Here is an 18,865-nt window from a genome sequence, read left to right on the forward strand (position 1 = left end):
GATGTCAAAAATCTATTACGGGGCAAGTGACGTGCCTTGAAATCCGAGTCGAGCTAGGCTAGATGACCCAATCGGCGATGATGACCAGCTAATCACCCGGCGTGTGCAGCCAGCGCTGCAGAGATCAAAAACCAGTATGATCTGCCGGCCTAGACCGCGTAGACTCTCGTACTCATATGTCCTGTTCCTCGCCCCCAGCCCTGGATGCCCGTGAGAATTTCGCCGTCCCGGGTCTCAGGTCGCCTCTTGACAGGCACGCGCTCGTGGGGTGTGGTATGACGTCACGCGGATCTTCCTTCTCTCAGCACGCTTCTTCCTACCACCTGCTTTCGCTTTGAGACACGCCGAGCGCGTTCGCCTGCATCTGCGCCATGGAGAACCTTGACAAGTTGTCTGCGACGGGCCTGCCAGTGTTTGATTTGAATGCGGAGAACCTGTGGCGCAAGGACTGGTGAGAAGACGACCAAGATGCATGCGCTCCTGCTGGGCCCGTACTGACAGCCGCCCAGGACTAAAACAACCATCGGCTCGCGCGAGTCGTGGCCTGTTGCATTAACATGTCTCGTCCACACGTGTGTGCTGCCCATGCCCCACTGCAGCGCCATCTTCTGGGGCCAGGACCTGATAGTTATACACAACCTCGCCTGGGAGAAGGCACGCGGTGGTCTTGATGGCCAGGCCACACTCGCGCGCGAAAGCTACGGCCATGAGGCGCTCGGCACACTACGAACGGTGCTGAGAGGGCGAACGGTCAAGGTGGGTAAGCATCAGCTACGACCATGTTTCCCACATCTAGCCAACTGACCCTTCTAGCTGCTAGGTATTTCCTCAAAGACTTCGCCGAAGACCATGAAACGCAGCTTCTCCTCAGTACTATCCTAGACGAGAGCGGCACACGACAGGGCGTATTGGCCCAGCTGCTCGAGAACCGGCCTGTAGACCGCTACATGCCCATCGAGGGTATCGATGAATTTTCGCGCCAAAATCCAGGGAGACGAGTCAAGGACAATGAGTCTCAACAGAAAGGCAAGCACAACAGCAAAACCGAGCAGGCAGATTCCATGCAGACCAACATGTTCCAGCGCTTCGCCGAGCTGCTGCCCAATGGCCTGGCCATTCTCGACAAGGACGCCGAAGCCATCTTCGTGAACGACGGCTTCTTCAAGCTGACCACGAACAAGGGCAACAACGAGTTTCGATCGTGGCCGGAGAGCATTCACCCCGACGACTACGAAGACGTCATGGCTGCATACCGCAAGGCATTCGAAAGCCGTACAGAGCTGCAGATAGAGTTTAGATGCGATGTCGCTGAGCCTGAGGAAATGAAGTCCAAGGGAGAGCAGTGGAGACTTTTCTTGCTCAAGCCTCTGAGTGAGGAGGCTGATGCCGGTTTTATTAGCGCCGTTATCGACATCACCGATATCAAACATGCCCAATTAACCCAAGAGAAAGCTGCCAATGATGCCAAAGAGCGCAAGGAGCAACAGGAGAGGTTTATTGACATGGTTTCCCATGAGATTCGAAATCCTCTTTCTGCCGTCCTGCATTTAGCTGAAGAAGTGAGAGAGATTACCAAAGAAATTGGGGCGCAACACGAAGACATCCACGACCAGGTGGCCGATATCTTGGACGCTGCCGACACTATACTGCTTTGCGTCTCACATCAGAACACTCTTGTAGACGACATTCTATCTTTTTCCAAGCTCGACTCTATGATGTTGTCCTTAGTACCCCGACGTGAGTTTCCCCACAATCATAACGTATGATCATTTCACTAAAAGACTACAGCAACAAGACCTAAATGGGAGTTTTCTCAAGCACTCCGAGTGTTCCATTCTGAGTTTAAAGCCAAGAACATCAAGTTCCACTATGCTATGGACGTCTCATATGAGGAACAGAAAGTGGACCATGTTGTCGCCGATCTGAACCGCATGAAGCAAGGTAAATAACTTGCGCTATCTTCCTAAGACATACTAACATCTTTAGTACTGGTCAACCTGATAACCAACGCCATCAAGTTTACTTCCAAGAAGAATGGCGACAGAAACATCACTGTATCTATGGGTGCATCCACCAAGCGACCTACGTCTTACCCCCCGAACGTCATCTATTTCAGTGAAGAGAAAGAGGCTTTCCACCTTGACTCCACAATGACATCGGAATGGGGCGCCGGGGCTGCCATGTACTTGATGGTAGCCGTCAAAGATACTGGTATAGGCATTAGCAAAGATGGCCAGGCCAAACTGTTCGAACGATTCAGGTACGTTGTCTTTCCAACACATCAAAAGTACCAAGCTCACCATATGACAGACAAGCGACACCCAAGACACAGGAGAGATATGGTGGCTCAGGCCTTGGTCTGTTCATATCACGCAAATGTGAGTTAATACCCCTGCTTCATACGCCATTAGCTAATCTCTGACCAGTGTGCACACTGCACGGTGGAGACATTGGCGTGAGTTCGAAAGAAGGAGAAGGTTCAACATTCGGGTTCTTCTTCAAAGTGCGTCGCGCGGTCGGCGAGAATGGTGAGGGGCGGCCGACACAATCTCGAAGCAACTCAGAAACCTCAAACTCTTCCTCTCGGCCTGGGGAGTCCGGATCGCGGCCGTCTCGTCCACCCATTAGTCGTGCAAACTCGAATCTCTCAAGCATCAAAGAACGGAAGAATGAGCGTCCTGAAGCGGAGACGCTCGCAAGTCATGGCGGTGTAGATACTGAGGATGTCGATCCTTCACTCAAGCATCCACCAGTAGAGAATCATCCAGAGTCGCATCCGGACTCGAACGAGGATTCGCGCTACAAAGAGACGGAGAAGGCCACCGAGGATATCAGAACACAAAAGCCACATATGGAAAGGAAACTACCCGATCTAAGGCGAGGTGAGACGTCACGCCAGGAGGACGATGCGAAAGAGATTACGAGATCCCAGAGCGACCAGCGGAACGAAGACACGCATACCCTTCTCCTCGTGGAAGACAACCTCATCAACCAGAAAGTGCTGCGACGGCAGCTCCAATCCCGTGGTTTCCAAGTGTTTACTGCGAACAACGGACAGGAAGCCATCGACGCAGTCGCCGAGCGCGGACAAATGGCGGACAACGGCCCCAATGATCGCAATTACTTCGACTGCATACTCATGGACCAGGAAATGCCAATCAAAGATGGCAATGCTGCGACGCAAGAGATCAGACAACTACAGGATGAGGGCAAGGCTGGGTATAGCCACATTCTCGGTGTCTCTGCAAACGTACGGGAAGCGCAGACTAACAGCATGCGCGATGCTGGTATGGACGACGTCATCTCCAAGCCCTTCAAGGTCGACGATCTGGTCAAGAAAGTTCGTGGGTTGGTGCTCAACGGCGGTGGTGGTTCAAAACATGACAACCGGCCGAATGGTAGCTCAGATACCGGGCAGGAAAACAAGAGCAAGAATCAAGGAAAAAAGAGTGGAAATCAGGAAGATGAGGGGGCCAGCCAGCAAGAGAAGGGTGGCCTCCATCCACAAGCCGCCGAACGACGAGATAAGGACGAGCATTCGAATAACGAAAGAGAGAACCTGGATCGGGGTGGCGAAAGGTCAAGATCGCGCTCCAATAGAACCGAAGGATCTCCGAAGAACGAGCCAAAGTCGCGCGCCAATATAACCGAGGGATCCGCGACGAACCAGCAACAGTCGAAATGAGTACTATAGCGTCCCGGCGTGCCTAGGGTACGTGTATACTCGTATTTGGATTGCACAGTGTTGTTCTCTATGACATTTGAGGCTCAGGATTGCATTGTACGGTGTTTTGGATTCAATGATCTGGACTGAGACTCGGAATGATTGGATGAGAAATGAATATACGAGGTTGAATCGCATTTATAGACCGGATTGAGCGTTTTAGGGGATGATGGGTGGGGAGGATAAAGGGAGATGGCGGAGGCTTTTGCTGTAGCTGCCTCGCCTCTTGTCCGCTTTCTTCGAGGTTATGCTAAGGGCTGCGAGGGCTGATTCTCGTGCATTTATAAGAGACTGAGCGTTCTAGTTTTCTATTGTAGTATCTTCCGAATTTGAATTGCTACACTATTGTCGGAGGAGGTGGTCTGCTAGTCATTCCCAGTATGAGGGTCTTCTCCGCGTATGAAGCAGAATTTACTCGCGAAAAGAACCTTCAGTTTCGAGCACGAAACCCAGGGGAAGCCTGGAAGTCGTGCATGAGGATGGAGTCTCCGATAATGCAAGAACCCGTAGGTACGCGAGTCATGCCTATGACATCCCACTTCCAGATGTTACCCCACCCTTTAACCAAACAAACATCACGACCGAACTCATCATCATGCATGCTAGACTTGTTTACATATGCGGCTGCGGTCTACTACCTACGCTCCGTCCGCCTTGACATCCTAAATAATCTTCCAAACTCCTCCTACCTAAGATGACGAAAGAATTCCAAGACAAGGTCGTCCTGATCACAGGCGCAGCGAGCGGTATCGGGTACGTCTCCGTCACATCTTACCACCTTACCCCATTCACCCCAGTAAACCCATCATACTAATCCTCCCCCAGTCGCGCCACAGCCCTCAAACTCTCCTCCCTCGGCGCCTCCCTCGCCCTCTGCGATCTCAACTTCCCCGCTCTCAGCGCTGTAGCCTCCGAATGTAAAACCCCCACGCACCTCCGCAAAGTCGACGTAGCCTCCTCAACCCAAGTCCAAGAATTCGTCGACAGCACGATAAAAGGGCTAGGCCGCCTCGACTACGTCTTCAACTGCGCCGGCGTCAACCCCACGAGCCTGAAGCTCGAAGACACCGACGAGGAATACTGGGATAAACTCGTAAACACGAATCTCAAAGGCGTGTTCCTCGTTACAAAAGCGTGCCTTCCTTATTTGGAACGCGGCTCTGCGATTGTTAATGTAAGCAGCATATCTGGGATTCGCGGGTCAGCGCTTCAGTCCGTGTACTGCACTACGAAGTTTGGGCTTATTGGCATGACGAAGTCGCATGCGCTGGAGTTTGGGCCGAGGGGCATTAGGGTGAATTGCGTTGCGCCGGGGTATATTGATACGCCGTCGAATGCGGGGATTGTGAAGGGTGGGGAGGCGGTAGAGAGGATGAGGAATGGGAATGCGTTGGAGAGGCTGGGTGAGCCGGAGGAGGTGGCGGATGTTGTGGCGTTTTTGTTTGGAGAGGGCGCGAGGTATGTTAATGGGGCGGTGCTGGAGATTGATGGGGGGATTAAGATGAGTAGTACTACGAGTAAGTGAGGGTGTGGGATGACAAGAACAATTTGTATGAAATTAGCAGACAACAGGTCACTTGCTTGCGGACAAAGGAACAGTAGTTATCTGGCCATTGTTGAAGCTCAGCATGTGTTTCCGTCTGTTGAAGTCTGATATCGCGGTCACCCAATGGGAACCTGAGGCAGAGGAACTTCTTGGTCACGTGCGAGATCGCCAGGCGCGCTAGCGCCTGTCGCATGTCGAAAGCTCCGTCGCGACATGATACTCTCACCACATCACCAACACCACAGCCATGACCGAAGTACAACAACCCACGCAAACGTCGCTTGCGACCGATACATCTCTCGAAACCGCGACATCGACTGAGCTCGTGCCGACGACCGAACAGACAATCATCACGACCAATGCCGAGGGCAAAAAAGTTAAGAAGATCATCCGTCGCAAGCGGAGACCGGCGCGTCCACAGGTCGATCCTGCTACGATAAAGCCTCAAGAAGTCGCGCAGACGGGCAACATCTACAACGTCTGGTACAACAAGTGGTCTGGCGGCGACAGGGAAGACAAATACCTCTCCAAGACCGCGGCGCAGGGACGCTGCAACATCGCCAAGGACAGCGGATACACCAAAGCCGATAAGACACCCGGATCCTACTTCTGCCTCTTCTTTGCGCGTGGCATCTGCCCAAAGGGGGTGGACTGCGAGTACCTCCATCGCCTGCCGACCGTCACCGACCTCTTCCCGAGCAACGTCGATTGCTTTGGGCGCGACAAGCATGCCGACTACCGAGACGACATGGGCGGTGTAGGAACCTTCCAAAGACAAAATCGAACGCTGTACATCGGGCGCATACACCCCACAGACGACATCGAAGAGATCGTATCGCGACACATGCAAGAATGGGGCGAGATCGAGCGAACGCGTGTCCTAACAGCGCGCGGCGTAGCCTTCGTCACCTACACCAACGAAGCCAACTCGCAATTCGCCAAGGAAGCAATGGCTCACCAATCCTTCGACAACAACGAAATCTTAAACGTACGCTGGGCAACTGTCGACCCCAACCCACAAGCCGCAAAGCGCGAAGCCCGCCGCATCGAAGAACAAGCCGCCGAGGCCATCCGAAAAGCGCTCCCCGCAGCCTACGTCGCCGAACTCGAAGGCAGAGACCCCGACAGCAAGAAGCGCAGAAAGGTGGAAGGTAGCTTTGGGCTACAAGGCTACGAAGCACCAGATGACGTGTGGTACGCGAAGGAGAAGAGCGAGTGGGAAGCAGCCAAGCAGCTCGAGTCTGGTGGCATGGGCGAGCGCATGATGATTGAGGGTGGAGAGTCGGCATATCAAGATGACGGCGCCACCACACAACAGTACCAGCAAGATGAAAGCTCAGCTGCGCAGCAGCAGGCCAATGGCATTCTATCGGGCTCTACACTAGCGGCGCTCAAGGGCTTCAAGGCTACGCCGTCGAATAAGCGGCCTGCGCCTGTTGCGGGGCCGTTGGTGGATTATGGCAGTGATAGTGATTAAGTTTGGGAGCAGATCGAGGAGCAGACTGGGGATTCTCACTGCGTGGACAGGAAAGAGAAAGGAAAGGAAGGATTGTACGTATAGTTTGCATGATGGAGAAAAGGACTAAGCATCTCATGGCGTAAGCATAGTTTAATTGATACCCGTTCTTTTGCGACTCGTCACATCTTGCTCTGCTGATCGATCCACCTCATACTAGGACAAATCGGAACAGGTCTGCAGCCTACATCAAGATCAAAGTATGCAAAGTAGATGATCTGGCGTCGTCCTATGCTCTAGGATGTTCAGCTTTTTTCTTGGATAATGTGGATCGGTGAGGTTGGCATTTACGACGGCGGTTGTACCCTCAGTTTCCTCGGCACTTGCGGCTTCTTTGTTGGCTCGGGATCGCGTTTCGCTACTACATTAGCATATGTAGGTTTCACTCCTCCCGCTTTCTTCGCCTGTTCAATCTTCACCAAAGCATCTGCCTTCGGTATAATCTTAGCCTTCTCCGTCACGAGAACCTTCCTCGCAGCCTGCACTTTCCTTACAGCATCCGCCTTCTCCTTGACCGACCTCTTAACCTCCTCCTGCCTCCTCACTTTCTCCGCCTTCTTCTTCAAATCCTCCGTCTGCTTCCTCAACCTCTCCGCCTGCCGCTTGACTCCATACGCCCTCTTCGCCCTCGCCAGAATATCATCCGTCTTAGCATACTCCCCCCCTTGGACTGGCTTCCCGTTCCCCTTCTCCCTCACCCACGCACTCACCATGTCAAACCCAAACCAATCCTGCTCTACATTCACCATATACCCACTCGTCCCCGCCCTATCCAGCGCCCACCCATCCGTACCGCATTTATACTTCAGCGACGCGCCCTGCTTCTGCATAGAGTCGAAATCCCCGACTACAAAACTCTGCGTCCGCGTGTCAACGAAGATGTTCGGCGGCTTGATGTCGCAGTGCACATACCCCAGTGAATGGATATGCTGGATCCCTTTTCGTATACCTTGTATACATTTCTCTGCATCGAAAACCCTCGACTCGACTATCAGATCCCATAACGTGGTATCGTAGCGCCGGAATAGCAGCGCTGTGATACCTTGGTCCATGCCGTAGTTCACGCCTACGTATCGGCATATATTCGGATGCGGGTTCTTGCGTAGCACTTCACAGTTTGCTATCTCCCGGGTCATAATGTCTTTGATCCAGTATGGGTGTCCGAAGAGTTCGCGGTGGTAGCGCAGGTAGTCCATTTGTTTGGCGTAGAGATGGCCTTTTGTTGCGTACTTGGCGGAGGTCATGGCGCCTTTTTTGTAGGTGGGTCGCGCGTTTGAGAGGTTGATTTTGCGTGGGGGGATGTCCCAGGTATATGGGTTGGGATCGGGCTTGCTGTTGTCGTCTGGGACTTGGGTTTCGGCGTACCAGAGTCCTGGGTATTTTTTTGAGCGGAAGAGGGCTCGTTTAATTGTGCCGGAGACGCGTGATTTTTGGAGGATGAGGTCGTTGCTGCGGGCAGCGGCCTGAGGCGCCATGATGGGGTGCCCTGATTGAAACGATGGAAGATGTTGGACGCAAGATGTTTGGTAGGACGGTGAAGGGAAAGGTGTCTGGCTTGTTTGTCTATGTAGTGAAGGGGTGCGCTGTGAAGGCTTTGAGACCACGATGGCATGTTCCAGTTGGCACTATGATGCACTGATTCACTCTGTGAGAAGTTGGCGTTGCTGCACATCGCAGTCGCTCCAACACAGTTTCCAGTATGCCCCTCTTGCTCACATGCTTAGGCTATATCTTTACAGTGAAAAGACTGAGCTGTACCTCGTATTTCGACTCTATTCTTCAACAATACCAAAGCCCATCGACTTTGTTGGAAGATATCTGTTTGTGCTCGCGTTCAGCTAAAGATCCCTCGATGAACTATCCGAATCGAATACCCGGGCCAGATCATTATGTTCAAGTATATTGCCGGATTCACGGGCGTCAGCAAAGACGACCTACCAAAGCCGTCAATGCAGATCGTAGACCATCGCGTTGTATCCCAGGATTCTTTGTCCGAAACCCGGGTGCTAGTCCACAAAGACGGAAAACTATACCATGCAATCAAGAAAGGCATCCTTTCCGACCGGGACATTGACCGTGCCGACCCTTCAACCTGGATAGACCGTGAGAACACTTTGCCCCCTGAGCAAGTCAACCCAGCGAATTTCTACCCGCAGTACAAACCTGAGTACACACGCATTTGGGAAGTCCAAGGTTGCGAAACGAAGGAGTATTACAAGAAACATCATGCCATTTTGCAAGCGGGCCACCGGCGCATTCGCGACACCCGTTACCCAGACTTTGTGGCTAAGACGACTGCACGCGAGATTGAGATGTGCGAGAAACTTCGCGTGATGCCTCACAAGCACATCTGCAGATATCACGGTGTGCAAACAAGTCATACGCTTCGGTTTGAGTACCGCAGAGCTCCTATCGAAGTACCCATGGAAGGAGAGCGCGTCGTAAAGCTTGTCTTCGACAAGTACGATTGTGACCTCTGGGAAGCAGTTCAGCGCGGCTACGCTGTACATGTGCGAGACTGTCTAGAAGCTATTGCGTCTGCGATACGGCACCTGCACTGTCTGGGTATCGTCCACGGGGATATCAAACCCCATAACGTCTTCGTTAGGTATCCGAAGAACCAGTACGGTGCGAATCCAACGCGCTACGTTGTTGGCGACTTCGACAGTGCGCAACCCACTGGTAGCGTGATCGATGGGAAGCACGGTACTCCGTACTGGTCGCGGGAGAAGAAGGTCTGGGTTGATACCGTCGAGGAAGATGATGATTGGTTTTCTTTGGAGAGAATGAGGAGGTGGCTGGTTGAAGTTACGAAGGGTAGGTTGGAAGATTATGAGGGGATGGATTGGGGAGAAAGTGGAGACGTAGGTATTGTTTGATGGACGCTGGATGGAAACGCTGGTTTCGTGGAGATGATACCGATACATGTGGATGGACCTCCTTTACTCTACTGTAAGGGGGCCAGGACTTGAATCCTACTAATTTGCCAAGGGATAAAGGATTATCCAAGGTGACCGCGTAGAGACGTAATGGACATGTAATCAGCTTCTCATACCTGGATCAGAATGAGACATGTCCGCGTAACGATTAGAATGTTCCAAACAGCCAGATGACATGATATTCAAGCGTCGTGACGAACTGTAAGTGGAGCGTGGAGTGCAGGAAGGAATGAATACGCGACGCGCGCAGTCCAGCCTTGTTTCGAGGTGGAGCTAGACAGCGGCACGACCCGACTAACGGCGTGGTTGCCCCATCCGCGGTGTCCGCGGTGTTTCTGTTTCGACTTCCGCCAGTCGCGCCATTGACGCGTCATCCCCTATTTGCTACATCTCAATCTGCCTATACATAATACACAAGCGCTATATGTGAAGATCCCCTACCTATAGCCAACCGCCCACCACCCGCCCGCCATGTCCCACTCGAACACGCAAGCAACCAACAAGATGCTCAGCACGCTCCCAGCACCCACGCGCGACCTGACAGAACTGGCAAAAGAGGAAAAGAGCTTCACCTTCAACCATTTCACCTGCGAACATGCCTGGGTCATTGGCAATATCCTCCGAAACGCGCTGAGAACCGCCGAATGCCCCGCGCTTATCCACATCTCGTCTGCGAATCAGACGCTGTTCCACTCGCCCAGCCTGCCTGGCATAATGCCCGACCACGAGAAGTGGACGGAGAGGAAGCGCAATACCGTGCTGAGATGGGGCCATTCGACTTGGTTCATGAGCTGTCAGTTTGAGGGCGATTACAAGAGGTTCGCGGAGCATAATGCTATGAGCGGGGATGAGTGGTCGAAATACACCATTGAAGGGGGCGGATACCCCGTCTTCGTCAAGGGCGTAGAAGGCGTCGTTGGCGCGATCGTTCTGGTCGGTGTTGGTGTGGACAGTGAGCAGGCGCACGGTGTCGTGGTCAAGGCCGTGGAGGAGTACAAAGACCTCCGAGAAGGGTTCCGCAGCCCAATGAGGAGCATGACGGTCAAATGACTAGATGGCCTGGGTAAAGGAGATGGACTCGGAATCACACTTGGCATCGATGAGAGAATGGGAAGGAGCAGAGAGAAGAAGAAGACTTGAGCGCACGATGTGAAGTCTGTTGTGAGGCTTGGATTGAGGACTAAAGTACAGAAGAGGCATGACTGCCAGCCGGACGAAACCCGAAACGCCCTCCCACCGCATCGAAAGCTATCGAGTAGCCAAACAACAAGTTCCGCCCCGTGTTCACATAAGGGGGATGCTCTGGTGGTTGCGGAAACACATACGTTGGTTCGATGGACGCATTGTGGCCAACGACGAAGGAGTAGGAAGTCGCTGGTCGGTCCAGCGACGGAAACCCAATCTTGATATTGGTCCCATGCTTCACACGCTTCAGCTTGCTTGCTTGCCCATTTGGGTTGGGGTTGGGGATCCAGACAGTTGGTATCGAAACGCCCTGCTCAGCCCTGATATACATCTGCGATATGCCCGTATCGACTAGCAGAGTGCCACAGTTCCGCCCTTGGCCGTCGATGCTGAAGCACATCTTCGCCATGGCCCAATCTCTCGCATCCTTGTCATGAGTGAGACCTGGCTCTAGACCAGAGAATGCGAAGCCCTTTGTGTTCTTCGGCGTCAGCCCTATCTGGATACCTTCGGCCGATATGATATATCCAGATTGCAGGTTGCCCTGTCGTACCGGCTCCCCGTCGACTGCGTTGATATTCAAGAACGGGTTGATATCCGGTGTCGCGTATGGCATACCATCTTTGGGACCGTTTCTTCCAAAACCTACGCCCATGTAGGTAATTTGCGAAGTGTCCCTCTCTTCGGCCTGCTCCCCATGTGGACCCAATGGACATTCGAACCGGTCTTTACGGGGATCATACCAAGGGCATTTCCAACTCTTGTCGACGATCAGGACAGGCACGTCTGCAGTCGCGTATGAACCATCCTCCCCGCCGAAGTGCATCGGTAGTTTGATCAGTCGCCCTACGTAGAGGATCTTGCTGCTTGTAAAGAAGTGGTGTGCCGGCGTACCCTCAGTGGAGGGTATGTGCGGAAGTATTGGGGCGCCTATCAAAGTGCCCGTAGAGCCAGTATCCACGGGCATCTTGATGTCAACCCCTTCAACGCCACACATGACTTGCGGCACATGTTTGGGGTTCAGATTGTACATAAATGGAATGAAGATCGAGTCCGTATGTCGTGTTGATTTGGAATCCATGGGGCGTAACGTAGCTAGTTGGTTGTACATAGCGAACAAGGCGAGACTGGTGACCAAAATCAATAAGCGCGAGAAGAGTGTTGAACACTTCCGCCTTGGGTGTGTGAATGTTGAAGATGTTGCAGTTGGCTCGTGAAATCCAGATGGCGATCGCGTTCTATAGACCTCGGTCTTCATGGCTGTAAATAGATGCAGAGACCACCTGCACCATCCGCTGGCAAACGCCTGACGCACGCTAAGTTCGCGCGTCAATGTCGCGTCCAAGGAGTCAACAGCGTGACACTTGATGGGAAATGTGTACAAAGCGGTGTCGAGTCATTCAAAAAGCACAGTAATAGCGCGCCGACGTCAACGCCGCCCGGGCGCGCTGTGAGTTGGCGTACCTCTGTCCCCGCAATACCCGGATCCCCAGGCACGTACTCCAACCCAGCGATCCTAGACTTCGGCTCTTCTTCTTCCATCACCATCATTCAGTCAGATGTCAACCTTTACGTACTTTCACGAATATATGGATCACGAATCGCGAGATGCCGATCATCACGTGTGCTCATGCACGTCGCAGCCGGGGATGTTCTTAGCTCGAATTAGGCCTGTGGCTGAGTGTGACCATCCACCGCCCTGAAGGCAGTACGACCGCAGACTGAAGGAGAGGAGCACTCTACTTGAGAATGGCTTTCGACGACCTACCCGATCCCCTCTACCGACCTTGATACGTCCTCCATCCCATCTCCGATCGAACGAATATCCGCCCTCGTACTCGATTCAGCGCCTGCGAACGAAGAGTGGTCGCAGCCAGAGCATGTAGCCAACATGGGTCGCTCACCATCACGATCCAGCGATGGAGCTGATTCCGCGCAAAATGCGCGCGTCGAACCGCGTCTCCTAAAGGCCATCGAGGACAGTAAACACGACGATGCGATCGCGATCATCGAGCATGCGAAAGCGAAGTCGCAACCCGTCGACCACCTCCTGCGCATAGGCTTGATGCGCGCAGCCGAACGCGGAAATATCTACATCACCGAATACCTGCTCAAGAGCGGCGCGAAGCCCGACGGCGCACCGGGTGGTCGAGTCTCGCCTTTGTTCAAAGCGATTGAGAAAGAGCGTGTCGACATTGTACGACTGCTGTTGAAGTTCGGCGGCAACGTGGATGCTCAAGACAAGCAGGGAAGGACTGCGCTGATGACGGCTGCATGGAAGAACTACTACCACATCATGCAAGAACTGCTGAGGTATGGTGCCGACGTCAACAAGAAGGACAACACTGGGCGGAACATATTACACAACTTGGCGGCAGACAAGCACTGCAACTGGGGACGCGATGTCATCGCGGAGCTGTTGAAGCAGAATATCGCGATCGATGGACCAGAGGGCCAGGACGACCAGAAGCGCAGCCCGTTGCATTGGGCCGCAAGTACCGGCAAGAAGGAGCTATGCGAGATGCTCTTGCGTCGAACGAGATTGCCGAGAGCGAATGTGAACGCGGTGGAAGTCAGGCAGAAAACGGCACTACATCTGGCAGTCGCACACGGGCGAGACGACATCATTGAGCTTTTACTAGTCAACGGGGCAGACGTAGGCGCGCAGAGCGACGGAAGCTGGACGCCCCTTCACAATGCTTGCGACCAAGGCAGTGTAAAGGTGCTGAAGATACTCATGGCTGCCGGAGCGGACGTCAATGCGCGAACACTCAACGGGACGACACCTTTACACGTCGCGGCGCAAGCTGGACACTTTGACGTAGTCAAGTGTCTCTTGGAGAGGGGAGACATCAAACGAGCGCCGAAGGACACATTTGGTATCACGCCATTCTTGCGCGCTGCGCAGAGCAAGAAACCTGCGCGCAAAGATATCATCAATGCTCTGGCACCCCACAACCAGGTCGAAGCGCTCAGCGAAGACGCCCTTGGCGCTACCAACGGTTTCCATGCTACTATCGTTGACTTTGGCAACTTCCATAACGAAAACAAAGTCTCAAGAAGGACTGTCTTCGAGCTGCTGTATGGCCGCGATCCCATCAACCCAAGAAAGCCAGCTGTTGCGATTCTACCCAAGGAGTCAAAGGCAACAACCTTCCGATGGATACATCTCCCTGCCAATAACATGGCCTGGGTTGAGGCGCTGCTTACAAAAGCGTTCATCGAGGAGGGTGCCAGCGATGTGGAGGGCTTCAAGGCGCTCGAACGGTCTTTCAGTCATCAGCATCGAGGACAGCAGATTCATTCGCATTTCATGCGGCCGCTGTGTCAAAGCACACCACGTGCACCAAAACAGCACGATGATTCCGATCTTTCCGACGGCGCTGATTTCATCCCCCAGATTCTGGTGAATAGCGGTATGGGCTTAGGTATCGATGCGGTAGCTGGTTCACAAGAACTGCCGACGTCGCAATTTCCTCGCACGCCTGTGCGGACCAGTACCGTGGATACAGACTATACGGATGGGACTGCGGGAACGGGCTCCGGACCTACGACTGTTAAGGAAGGAAAGAGTAAGGCGAAGGACAAATCGAAGAAGCAACCGAAGTGGAGTGGATCGAGACAAGCAGGCAAGCGATCAGGTGGGACGGACACACCAACTCGAGGTCCAGAACACCAGGCGAAACGAACGCATACTAGCTCCTCTCTTAATAACAGTGGCTATCTCAGGTCACCCGGTAGCCCGGGTAGAAAAGACCCAACATCCGTAGCAAAGGGCAACATCTTTTCCTTCATGCCATACCTACATTTCGAGACTGATCGGCGGCGGCAAGAAATGCAGGCTGCGATCTCGAGGACGCAGAAGATGAAAGAGCGGGAGAAGAACGAAGGTGGCACTTCCAAGCCACAGTATTACCGTGCATCAACTTATGACGAGATGCTATTCAGGGCTCACTTGACATCCTCACAAGTTTCACTGCACGTGCGACGCACGCTCGACCAGTTCTTCTACCACAATATCGACACGCAATCCCGAGATCGAGACCAAGTCGTCTATCGATATCAATGCAAGTCGAACGAGCCGCAACATGTTGACCCGAAGATCTTCATGGTCGATCAGCTATGGATGTGGACGCTTGGCAAAGACTTGATCGTGACAGCCTTCCCTCAAAGATGGCAGCAGCCTCGCAACGACCCGCTCAATGTCCTCGATGGAGTCATTGAAGACATTAATAGCAAGACAAGAGATCCGGTGCGTAGCGTGTACGATCTTGCCATGATCATTACCGGTCGATGTAGTGGCGTTTTCGACAGACATCGCGTTGGCGACGAAGACTATCAGTTTCTCGATATGTTCGAATCAAGCATCGGTGATGCTACTGAGATGGAAACCATGCTTTTCAAAGAGTTCAACACAGCGTCCGCCCAGGCCTCGGCTTGGCTACAGCATCACCGCCGGCCCAATCGCTTCTCTAGACATTTAGAAGCCGAGGGAAGACAGAGAGAGCACTTGAATCGCCGGCACACATCGCATCATTCACACTCTCACTCTCATGCGTTGACTGACCCTCCAGTTCCGGAAGAGGCATTTGACTACGACGACAGTGATCGAACGGCCGCCCATGCCCCGCTCTTTGTTGATAAACTACTAGACATCGGCGCTGAGACAGACTTGCTGGCTGAGACGAAAGACATTCGCGACGAACTCAACATGATTTCAAAGGTGCTGGAAGATCAACGCACCATACTGCCGGACATGGAGACGAGCATCACAGACATATATCGTGAAGAGCACAAGAGTCAACAGGAGCTGAAGAAGCGATTCAAGGATATGACGAAGACAGTAGACACGCATATCAAGGATCTCGAACGCATGGACAAGCAAGCCAAGCGCATCTACGAATCCATCACCGACCTACTCGATCTAAAGCAGAAGCACGCCAACGCATTCGAGGCACGCTTCGCCCGCGACCAAGCTGCCGGTACTGCAAGACAAAGCCAGACCATCATGGTGTTCACCATTGTCACAATCATCTTCCTCCCTCTATCCTTCATCGCAGCCATGTTCACAATCAACATCCAAGAATTTCCGCATCGCCCCGGCAGCGACGAGCCTTCGCTTCCTCTCTCATTCGTCAGCAAGTACATGTTCGGCATCGGCTTCGCTATCTCCATCCCGTTCATCGCCATCGCACTATCATTCGACGCCATCGGAGATTTCTTCCGCGAAGTCAAGCGCCGCTTCCGCGAGCGCAAGGCTCAGAATCGGCAGAGCCGGCATGATTTCAACGACGCTTATAGCGGTATCGAGAAGACAGATTTCGAGTACCCCTTCGATACGCGCACTATCGAACAGGCTCTGAGTCGCGGCCGTAGTACGGCATACCGCCCCGACGGAAGGCGCAGCATCGAAAGCTATCTTGGCAGTGCGAGAGCGAATCACTGGGGTGATGGTGGCTCGTTGCTTCCGGTTGCTAGTCGCAGTACGGGAAGGAGTCCCGAGAAGGGTGCTGTGAGGATTGCGAATGGCTTGAATGGCACGACTGCGATGGCTAATCGGTTGAGTGTGGATAGGGCTGAGAGGCAGAGTCCGATTGAGAGGATTAGTACTGGGTTTCGGATGAGGGGAAGTGGTGATTTTGAACGCGCGTAGATGGGGTGGTATTGCGCTTGTGGTGTTGGGAAGGTTTGGAAAATGCAGATACCCTAGCGCTGTTATGTACCGTCGCTGATGAATGAATAAGACACGTTACATTTTACGTTTTGTTCGCTGATGTGGTGTCCTTTGTTCAACGCGGTTGGGCTACCATGGTACTGTGATGAGACATTGACGACGAGCCGCACGCGACTGCCGAAACGCACACCGTACGCCATGGCCCCTTCCGTGTTTCTTTGCTCGGGATTGTCTCCCGGCTCTTCCCATTTCATCTTTTGAACCCTCTCGGTATACTTTACATTGAACTACCGCGTTACTCCGATATGTCTACAAACAGCCCGGAGACGACTGGAGCGTATATTGCTACCAACAATGAGCCTGCGGACAGCAAGAAGCGCCAGAATGAGTCAGTGTATGCTCACAGGGTTTTTAGAACCCATCAGCTAATAAATTTCAGAGCACATCAAGAAGAACAGGAAGCCGCCAACAAGTATGTACCGTCATACCACCGCCGGCACCGCGAAGTCGCTGACCGAACATAGGCGACGGATTCTAAACATCTCGCCATCCGAACTGTTTGACATACGGACCATAGCGCGGACCCGACGCAATGCAAAGCATGCAGAGGTTGTTGAGGAAGGCCGGCTCGCATGCCTTCAACTTTGCGCAACGCTGCATGCCACCCTACCTCGAGAACTGCGAGACATGGTGTACAGCGAAATCATCGGCCCATACTACCGCGAGATCGTCACCGGACACAAAGATCATAGAAGACACGTCATTCAGAGCACATCAATGGATTTCGTCAACCAGGAGATACGAGGCCTCAAGTATACTGAACAGCGCGGTCTGAAATGGTGGCTCGACAGCTACATGGGCCGCGAAGTAGCCACCGAGATAGTCGAACATTGGTACAAAGGTCGCACCTTCTGCTTCAGTCACCGTCGGTTGGACCTGATCACTGACTTCTTGGAACACGACGTTTTCTCCAAAGGCCTCAAACCAGGCCTTATCATCCAGCACATGCACGTTCACGTGGGCGAATACCAAACCAAGACTAGTTACTTCGATGAGCTCAGAGATACACTCGGCAAGATCGAGAACAAGGATGTCAACTTGCACATACGTCTTATCCACAGGACTAGCATGTCGGCTCGACGGCTGCAGCTAGAGAGGCTGGGTCCTGTTGTTTACCAGCTAAGAAAGGAAGGGCTGAGTCGCGTTACTGTACAGAGTTCGGGGTGTTGCAAGGACTTCACGTCGTTGTTTGATGTGGAAGAAGGGCTGTTCTTAGATCACCTGGTATGTTGCTGAAATGTCCGGTTTAATGTCTTCTAACAATGTGGTAGGAACTTTGGGCGTTGACGGCAAATCCCAACATCTGAACAATCGCTGGGCTCGTGTACATTGTGCGCTGTATGTACCCGGAGAGAGTGCAAGGGTCTCTATTAAAGAATTGTTAGGCAGGCAGAACTTTGAGTAGCCCTGGAATGAGAGCTATGCATGCTTTCATAACTCGTACGACTCGAATTATGTCTGCTACAGCCTCGGTTGGCTGATACCCAGGTACGCGTCCGGACTAGCGTCGTATTCCTTCGCGTCTTGTTGCCTGCATATTAATGACTCCGCCACAATTATCTCCTCGTTTTTGGGGATAAGAAGCGCTCGCGCCGCTAAAATTGAAGATGAACATTGGTTACATCTTGTGCTTACCAAATTCCAATAACTTCGCATGGGACTGACGGTCTGTTCCATTGGCTACTGATCCGCAATGAAAATCGGTCATCATGACTATTCACACGCACTGAAGCGGCGGATGTATGTTAAACGGTCTAAGTCTCGTGTATAGTAATATACGACTAACTGCAAGTAGAAAATATCCACATCGGGAACCTGATCCCAAACCTGAACCAGTCGAGTACGCTACACCCACTCCACGTAATACCCGACGTCTAATCGAATAACAACAGCCCGACCCGCTTACTTGCACTTCACGAAGAACATCGCCAATTCCAGCTCAAATTCTGTAAAGGATTCCGCGCAGTCCTTCCTCGCGAAGTGAGAGACATGGTCTACGACCATCTCATTCCTCCCCGCAGGCAACATTACGTTGTTGATTGTCGTGAGGTAGATACTGGAATACGCTCAAGTCGATATTTCCACCACGATCACGGTGGCCGATCTTTCTTCGACACTCAAACACCTCTACCTGAAGACCCTGCGATGCGTCGCGATATTTGGAGGTACGCCGAGTACACAGGGGAAGCGGTTGCAAAAGAAATAGCAGAGCACTGGTACC

At 52.8% G+C, this 18,865-nt stretch overlaps 9 protein-coding genes across 9 annotated transcripts; 7 read left to right on the plus strand and 2 right to left on the minus strand.

Annotated features, from left to right (window-relative positions):
* Positions 1–371: 371 nt before the first annotated feature.
* J4E85_005567 (uncharacterized protein) lies at positions 372–3,685 on the plus strand (the record flags this gene model as incomplete). The annotated part of the gene is made up of 7 exons (XM_051469812.1): positions 372–451; positions 510–760; positions 814–1,737; positions 1,789–1,941; positions 1,987–2,260; positions 2,311–2,378; positions 2,427–3,685. 7 exons carry the CDS (start codon positions 372–374, stop codon positions 3,683–3,685), a joined length of 3,009 nt encoding a protein of 1,002 aa, XP_051326643.1.
* Positions 3,686–4,418: 733 nt separating this feature from the next.
* Positions 4,419–5,249, plus strand: J4E85_005568 (uncharacterized protein; the record flags this gene model as incomplete). The annotated part of the gene is made up of 2 exons (XM_051469813.1): positions 4,419–4,477; positions 4,550–5,249. 2 exons carry the CDS (start codon positions 4,419–4,421, stop codon positions 5,247–5,249), a joined length of 759 nt encoding a protein of 252 aa, XP_051326644.1.
* Positions 5,250–5,517: 268 nt separating this feature from the next.
* On the plus strand, positions 5,518–6,747 carry CWC2 (Pre-mRNA-splicing factor; the record flags this gene model as incomplete). Its single annotated transcript, XM_051469814.1, has 1 exon — positions 5,518–6,747. The coding sequence occupies one exon, from the start codon at positions 5,518–5,520 to the stop codon at positions 6,745–6,747; it is 1,230 nt and encodes a 409-aa protein (XP_051326645.1).
* A 326-nt stretch (positions 6,748–7,073) lies between these two features.
* Positions 7,074–8,261, minus strand: J4E85_005570 (uncharacterized protein; the record flags this gene model as incomplete). Its single annotated transcript, XM_051469815.1, has 1 exon — positions 7,074–8,261. The coding sequence occupies one exon, from the start codon at positions 8,259–8,261 to the stop codon at positions 7,074–7,076; it is 1,188 nt and encodes a 395-aa protein (XP_051326646.1).
* A 414-nt stretch (positions 8,262–8,675) lies between these two features.
* Positions 8,676–9,665, plus strand: J4E85_005571 (uncharacterized protein; the record flags this gene model as incomplete). The annotated part of the gene is made up of 1 exon (XM_051469816.1): positions 8,676–9,665. The coding sequence occupies one exon, from the start codon at positions 8,676–8,678 to the stop codon at positions 9,663–9,665; it is 990 nt and encodes a 329-aa protein (XP_051326647.1).
* Positions 9,666–10,196: 531 nt separating this feature from the next.
* J4E85_005572 (uncharacterized protein) lies at positions 10,197–10,775 on the plus strand (the record flags this gene model as incomplete). Its single annotated transcript, XM_051469817.1, has 1 exon — positions 10,197–10,775. One exon carries the CDS (start codon positions 10,197–10,199, stop codon positions 10,773–10,775), a length of 579 nt encoding a protein of 192 aa, XP_051326648.1.
* A 130-nt stretch (positions 10,776–10,905) lies between these two features.
* J4E85_005573 (uncharacterized protein) lies at positions 10,906–11,991 on the minus strand (the record flags this gene model as incomplete). Its single annotated transcript, XM_051469818.1, has 1 exon — positions 10,906–11,991. One exon carries the CDS (start codon positions 11,989–11,991, stop codon positions 10,906–10,908), a length of 1,086 nt encoding a protein of 361 aa, XP_051326649.1.
* Positions 11,992–12,801: 810 nt separating this feature from the next.
* On the plus strand, positions 12,802–16,563 carry J4E85_005574 (uncharacterized protein; the record flags this gene model as incomplete). Its single annotated transcript, XM_051469819.1, has 1 exon — positions 12,802–16,563. One exon carries the CDS (start codon positions 12,802–12,804, stop codon positions 16,561–16,563), a length of 3,762 nt encoding a protein of 1,253 aa, XP_051326650.1.
* A 326-nt stretch (positions 16,564–16,889) lies between these two features.
* On the plus strand, positions 16,890–17,951 carry J4E85_005575 (uncharacterized protein; the record flags this gene model as incomplete). The annotated part of the gene is made up of 4 exons (XM_051469820.1): positions 16,890–16,978; positions 17,024–17,056; positions 17,109–17,868; positions 17,916–17,951. The coding sequence occupies 4 exons, from the start codon at positions 16,890–16,892 to the stop codon at positions 17,949–17,951; spliced, it is 918 nt and encodes a 305-aa protein (XP_051326651.1).
* Between the last annotated feature and the right edge of the window lie 914 nt (positions 17,952–18,865).

The sequence above is a fragment of the Alternaria conjuncta genome, assembly GCF_024043145.1.
Source record: "Alternaria conjuncta strain BMP 0040 chromosome Unknown scaffold_7, whole genome shotgun sequence".
Lineage (NCBI taxonomy): Eukaryota > Fungi > Ascomycota > Dothideomycetes > Pleosporales > Pleosporaceae > Alternaria > Alternaria conjuncta.